Source organism: Paramisgurnus dabryanus, chromosome 5 (genome assembly GCF_030506205.2).
Source record: "Paramisgurnus dabryanus chromosome 5, PD_genome_1.1, whole genome shotgun sequence".
NCBI classification, from domain to species: domain Eukaryota; kingdom Metazoa; phylum Chordata; class Actinopteri; order Cypriniformes; family Cobitidae; genus Paramisgurnus; species Paramisgurnus dabryanus.
Window position 1 is genome coordinate 8872828 of NC_133341.1, and position 7780 is coordinate 8880607.

General features: G+C 39.2%; 1 protein-coding gene across 1 annotated transcript; it reads left to right on the forward strand.

The window, feature by feature from the left end:
• Positions 1 to 1885: 1885 nt before the first annotated feature.
• LOC141282225 (uncharacterized) lies at positions 1886 to 3674 on the forward strand. Its single transcript, XM_073814840.1, is given in 3 exon segments — positions 1886 to 2293; positions 2295 to 2417; positions 2547 to 3674. Coding segments are annotated over 3 exon segments (1518 nt in total). The 3' UTR covers positions 3534 to 3674.
• Positions 3675 to 7780: the final 4106 nt, after the last annotated feature.

Consider the following 7780-nt stretch of genomic DNA (forward strand, 5'->3'; position numbering starts at 1 on the left):
GTGCTACTTTCTGAGATCTGAAACACGCTCACAACATATGCAGGGTTGAGTCAAGCGAAGGCCAGCAGCCTCTTGGTCTTCCCTTAGCGAAGTGCGTGAAGGCGGGGGTCTGTCAGACAAGACATACAGCAATCCACAGCAATATACAACACCACGTCAAACTTAAAGGTTTTCACAGCACAGAGACTCACCCACCACGCTCAGTGCACAAAAAGCACTCCCGTCTTCCTTTACTTCACTTCAGTCAGATCTGGCGATGGATAATGCGGCCCAGCAGTGGTGTCGTCGTTGTGACTGCTTCAGTAAAACGTCCACTCGGCTCACCCACCACGCTATAATAGGGGTAGGGCCGTTCTCTTCCTCCTGGAGGAATCTAACATACGGCTAGATCATTACACAAGGCATTTACAACTTGCACTTGGTACTCACAACAATGTCGGTTTCAATCCCCGTTTTCTCTTGGTCTCAATTCACCAAATACTCCGTGTGTTTTTCAACCTTTAAGGTTCGGGATGCCTTCGTAAGTATACTAATGCAACCTGAGAGAGAGAGAGTTAGCCAACCACCAGCAGTGTACCAACACGGCCCAGCACAGCGCTTCAACACACACCAACCAGACTCAACGGATCAACGTTTCAAAAAAAAAACCTCCGGTGCAGTGCTCCTTTAACTCACAGCCCCGTCCTTTTTTGCCTTTCCTGGCCGCCGCACTCTTTCCTCTCTCTATAAGGGCTCTTGTGGATCAATGGCGCCCTCCGGCTCTTCCAAGGACGGGGCGTGTGGTTCAGTCTGCCCTAGGCAATAAAAAGGAGCTCATGCCCAAAACAACTCTCCCCTTGTGTGCTGCTACAGCTCCATTTATGTGGCCCGTCCTCATCTCTTCCTCCAATCAGAGCTGCTACTTTAATGTGCTGCACCTGTGGCTCGTTTCTGCATAATTTGCGTTGCCTGGGAGACCAGGAAGTGAAGGGTGCGTTTAAAAATTCTGTCCGGGCGGAACCTCTCCTCTCCATTTTCGGTTCCGCACTAAGTCACCCGGTGACAATTGTAGAAGTAGAAACTTGGTCCTTTCTCTAAATGTCTGTAGGAATTGTTAAGAAACAATTTAGTCCGTTCATATAGAGATTGTAGAAGTAGAAGCTTAGTCCTTTCTCTAAATGTCTGTAGGAATTGTTAAGAAACAATTTAGTCCCTTCATATAGAGATTGTAGAAGTAGAAACTTGGTTCTTTTTCTAAATGTCTGTAGGAATTGTTAAGAAACAATTTAGTCCGTTCATATAGAGATTGCAGAAGAAGAAGAAGCTTGGTCCTTTCTCTAAATGTCTGTAGGAATTGTTAAAGAACAATTTAGTCCATTCATCCAGAAACTGTAGAAGTCACAGAAATAGTTTGGGACTGATATTGCTGCAAGATTTTAGGATTCTTGACTGGGTGCTTATCAGTAGCCACTATTTGGTTAGATTCTAAACAAGGTTAGAAAAAGATGGTCTAGAACCAAAATTATGTAACTTTAAGTCAATTTGCCTTCCATTGAAATATATGGAAAGTTCTGAGTGACAAATAGAAAACTAAGAACTGTAATTGAGCATTCTGAAGTAGGATTCAGAAAGAATTTGAGAGTTTAAACTGTGAAGTCTAATGTTTATTGCTGTGCAAACAGTAGACACATTTTATTATGGTTCTCTTGCTTTCTTAATTGTAGTATTAAGAACAAAACAAAAAGATAGCACAAACTAATTATTGTTATTAAGAGTACATTTAATGTATGTTTGACTTGGTTTTGTCTGTATACTCCAAATGGTCAGTCTGAATAAGCACCTTTAACAGATCTAACACCTTTTATTTTGTTTTCACACCTCTGAGGGCACTTCTGCTGTACTGGCCATGGCTGAGTCTACTATGAAAAACAATGATTGTGGATCTAACCTGAGACCCACTACAGAACAGCATGGAACAGAACCTCCAAATGTAACCATTAATCAGATGATGGAAAATCTAAATGCATATTTGGACAAAAGACTGGAGATAAGGACATGCCATGATGACATCTGTAGGAAATACAGTATCAAGCACTCAGAGAGTGGACAATGGGCTTTGCCAGACATCAAAAGGGCTTATGGAAAGATACAGCGCTTAAGGACAAACACCAGGAAAGATGGATGGTCTGTGATTTTGCTCAAACAAATTCAACAGCACCTGCAAAAGTGTGAGATGGACAAACTACAATGTGAGATTGAAACTGAGAAGGCTAAAGTTCGAGGATTATCTGAATGACTGCAAAATGAAAAAAAGAGACAAAGAGAAACTGTTAAACCAGAATGAGATGTTGCTAAATTTGATTTCAAGACAACTTGAATCAAAAGACTGTTTTATAACAAGGACATCAACTCAAGAAACTAGCAGCTGCAACAAGCAAGTTACTGAACAACAAATTACTGAAAATCAACAACAAATGGCTCTGCTGAGAGAGCTACCACCTGATCACTGTGAAAGCGGTGATTTAGATAGAGAGGCTAAATCACCTTTTCACACCTATGTCTCAAAGAGCAGATCTATGGTCAGACTCGCTCCTGTAATTGTCAAAAACAGAAGGACTGAAATTGAAGTTGACAATGAGGAGGAGTATGAGGAGAATGGAGAGAGACGAACTCGCGCTGTTACAAAAATGGTGAAGAAATATGTTCCACATAGAACATACCAGCCAGCAACACCTGAGCAGATTGACAAATGGTCAAGGGAACTGCCCGATGTATACAAGCATCCACGGAAGGTTTGGCAAGTTCTACAAAGACTGCACAAAATCTATACACTACATCCATTAGATGGAGTAGTCATTCTCAATGTCAATTTGAGGGACAGTGACCAAAACAGGCTAATTGAAAGTGTCAGCATCAAAGTTGGTGAGTCTCAAGAGAACATTAAAGCTGGATGGGAAGCCGTAAAGACATTCTTATTTGAATTAAAACCTGCAGAGATTAATTGGGGTAAAATTACATCTTGCATGCAGAAGACAGGGGAAAGTGTCACAGAGTTTGAAGATCGCTTTAAACAAACTTGGCTGGAACATGCTGGTTTGAATGACAGTGAGGATTTTAACAAGGACACTGGTATGCCTTTAAAAACTGCATTTGTAAATGGACTGAAACTAGAGATTTCTAAAGCTCTGAAAATTCGTTATGAAGACTGGGACAGCATTGGGGTTGCTTTTAATCAGCTGGTTGAATGGTCAACAAAGATTAAAAGAACACAAGATGTCCAGCTGAGAGCCTTACAAACAAAATCTGTGAAGAGCAACAAGAGAGTGGAACATCACAAACACACAAGTGCAAACATCCAACATGGAAGATGCAGGTATTGCAACAAGGAAGGACACTGGATTCGAGATTGCAGCCTGAAAATAAGAGACCAAAATGTTGATGAGGACCACCTGGATAGAAGATTTCAGCAGCTGACAGTAGAACAAAAACAGACTCTACTAAACGCTGTTGAGTGGCAGGAAAACAAAAGAACCCCTCTCTACAGCACCAGCTAGTGGCATTTCATCCTAGACCTGATGGAGTTTTTGAAACAGAAGCACACAGAGAAAACTTAACAAAAGAAGGTGATGCCCTAGCAGATGATGTTGTTAATCGAGCCGTAAAGGAGAGGGGTGCACAAGCGGCATTAAGGAATCTCAAACAAGAAAGACACTTGACTCTAGACATTAAGCAAGTTAAAGATCATATCTCCAGAGATCAAATTTTGTTGATGAAAGGTACCTTTAAAAAAATGTCACAGGCAGGCCCATGCCCACACTCAGAACAGAAGACATGCTTAAAGCTCATCTGAATGACAGCCAAGTCCTGAACGACTCAGCCTGGTAGTACAAGGCCCGAAGAGAAAGTTCTATTAGAAAGTTAATTAGTCTGCCTAGAGATGAGGGATAGATGGCAGTAGTGTTTATTAGAGTCCATATATTGCGGGACTAGAGTTTTTAGGCTCTAGCATGTCGTCTGAGGATGAAGAGGTACACATACCACCACTGGTAAACACTGTAGTGTCCTGCCAACATTAAATAGGGACAGTTTTAGGTAGAAGTTATTTGTGAATAATCTGTTTTCTTTGGCAAGATACGTTTCCCTTTTCTCTTGTGTGTGATTGCAGGTGTTCCGGTTTTTCAGTGTTCCAGAGAATAAGCAAAGACCTCTGATGTTTGGCACCTTCACCATATTGCACCAACCACCAAGCAGAAACCTGGGAAGTCCACAGAACACATCCACGTCTGCCATTTCCACATTACTCTAACTTGCAAATAACCTGCAGGACTCCGCAGAGTACAAAAAGACCAAAACACAACCACATCCGCCAAGTCCACATGATTACAACTTTAAAATGAAATTTTAAAAAGGACTCTTTCACAAAGAAATGCAGCCATTTTTACATTGAAATCTTTTTCAGTGATCACAAGCAAGAACCTGTATACTGCATGTGTACATGATTGACAAAATCTTTAATTTTATTTTTGTGTGATCAAAATATGATCAAATGGGGGATTAAAGGATTTTGTGTATATTTCTTTTACGTGTAATCAATGTCTGATGCTTAACATTGCAACTGTGCCCTGATGTTATCAACTATCCAAATGGCCCATACAGTAACCCCTCAGGTCATTATTAGGTCACATTCTCGTAGGTTCTCCGTGGGTGTGATTGTCACCTCAGAGATCAAAGTCTCCATGGGGTGCCTTTGTATTGTTTGTGTGAGATGTATAAAGTTCTGTCCCACAGACAGAACTTTGGGTTAAGAATGTAGAAGGTTGACACGACAACATCGCTCCTGAAGAATTATGCTACATAAGAACTTTCATTAAATCTCTTTTCCCCACATGAACTTGGTCCTGCTTATTATTTTACGTATTAGATACATTCTAATACGTTGGCGAGCCATGAAACACTGAGCAGCCAAATTCAAAGAAAATCTAACAAATGTAATAATAGCTAAAGTAGCCATTAACCCTCAACATAACGTGTTAGGGGCAAAATAAGTTTAAAGCGTAACTAAACCCCTGGTCAGAGCCTGACTCCACCCACTGGCAATATTTGAAAAATGCAAGAAAAGTGGGCAGATCCCAACGGAGATAGAGGGGACGAACTAAGCTCGTACCAAGTGTGTGGTGAGATCGTAACAAGGGCGTGGTGAGCTTGAACCTGCTTACGTCACGAGTTCTTTTTTTTGGACCCAACATCCAATAATTTTAAAATTTAACTGCAGTAGCCACCGTTCAGTATTTCTTTATATCTTTATATTCTATATATCTTTAATAAGATCAGATTCTGCAGGTAAAATTACAAAAATAAGGTGACTTGACTTGAACTTGACTTGACCTACGACAGGTCTTGACTTGACTTGACTTGACATAGCCTGTGACTCGACTTGACTTGCCCAAGAAAAAAAACTTACTTGAGACTTGAAGGTTCAGACTTGAGACTTACTTGAGACTTGCACATTTGTGACTTGGTCCCATCTCTGCAAACAAGGATTCAAAGCTCCATCAAGGCAGCAGGTAAATCATATTGAATATGTTTCTGATTGTCACACTTTAATTCTTGTTATTATATTTCCCATTATAATCACATGCTAGTAATATAACACATCATATTTATAATACTTTATTAAAACCATAATAATAGCACCACCCCCCTTAGTGCCCTTTTTGGTTTGGGCCACTGCCCCATCTAGCATTTTCATTTTCTAAATGACTGTTCTCATTACAAATATATTCCAAAGAAAAGTAAATGATTTATAAATAATTTTGGCATTAAGGAATAATGCAAAAGAAGTTAAATTAAAGCTTTTCAACCTAAGACCAGTGGATTTTGTACAGATGCAAATTTGTGTGTATAGTATGTACAGTATGAGTGTGACCTTTTGAAATGTAGTTTTCACAGAGCTGTGTGTTTCTCTAGTTTTCTTGCTAAGCAAACTAATGAATTGGTTTGTTTAGTTAATATTAACACAATTATCAGCACACTAAGGTTTAAAAAAATTATCCGACCCTCACATCATGGCGTTATTTACCATCCGGCCCTCAGCCTAAAATGAGTTTGACACCCCTGTTCTATACTCTTTGACTACACCACTGAAAATTTCATGGGCCAGTTGTTCAAAGGTAAACTGATCGGATTTCGGTTATCGGATTGGATCAAATCTTGAAAATGGGTTGTTCAAAAGGGAAAGAAGGAATCTGAAATCAGATTAGATCACAGAATCCAATCCTAGTTTAAATCTGGATCAAACCTTCAGTTTGTGTTGTTCAAAACTTGTCAGTAGGATTTGGATAACTTCGATCCAAAAAAACTGGATTATCCTGATCCCAACAGGGGGTAGGATTTAAAGGTGGATTCCAGGAGGGAAATGAAGAAAAACTTTAAAATTGGTCAAATAACACATTTGTTTCATTTAGTGTATATACTTTTACTTATATTTTGAACTTGACTTGTGTAACCGTTGTAACAGTGATAAAGTAGATATAGTAGACATAGGCTACCAATTAAGCTATTCAGTAAAGTAAAAATAATGAAATAATCCCCCAAACAGATTTCAATCACAAACAAAAATAATATATTAAATTTTTATGTCATTCATCACCGTATATTAATTTCAAAGAAACAATCATCAGAGATGAGCCTGTCAAAAACAATGTCTAACAATGGCATCCCTTACTATACACTTGAAGCGTCCTTTGTGCGTCCACCATGTATTTGTTATTGGATATATACTTTTTTTGTGACTCAGATGAGGGTTCATAAAAGAAATTATAAATGGATGTTTATGTTATTTTTGTGTTTTGTATCAAAATTAAAAACTCTTACAGTGATCCCATATTGGTTCTTCTACCTGTTCTTCACATAGCTGGTAGCACATGTTGTGATATGTTGTCCCATTTAGAGCACAGGTTATCTGGATTTGGTAATCTTGAAAACTGTGTATCTGGATCAGGGTGATCTAATCCAATGTTTCTTTGAAAAACCGGCATAAAAGTAAGACGGATTACCTGATCCTGAATAGGAAAAAATGTGATTTCCAAATCCGGATCATTTTGATCCAGATTAAACTTTTTGAACAACTGGCCCCATGTGTTTATTTGTAGAATCTGCCGCTAGAGGGCGCACGATGAAAACAGTAATGAGGTAGATTAATGACGCTCTGAAGCAGTGCGAAATGATGGTATTTGTTGTCTTGATGTTACAGTACAAACTCTATCCAATACTGGATTTAGTAAGTGTCTAAAAATAAATTTTTGACATGACACTATTGAATGTTGAATTATGTTGTATTGCAGTACAATACCTCTTGATATGCATTACATCGTCTGCGGGAAGATGCACTGTTTACAGTCTACAAACTAATTTTGTGATCGGTATAATAGCATACGATTTTTGAAGGGTTATGAATGAAAACATCTCACAACACAACAAGATTGGCATCTCTGTCTATTTGAAGATTGCCGTAAAACTCTCTTTATCCAGATAATGCAACACCGATATTGATCCTCATTCTTTCTCTCTACTTGTCCCAAACTCTTTTTGGGTAATTTGGTTGACCTGTACGCTTACGAGAGCCATCTTTGCCGACACAACTAGCGGCAGACGGTAAAGTGTAATTGTAGTCCATAAACTTCCACATTTGTCCACGACACTTTTTTCATGTGTTTTTTTACATCAGTAAAGGCGGTAACAAAGGGTCACATATGGATGTCAACGTCATTGCCAGGCGACTTTACTGCCCGTGTCATTGTTT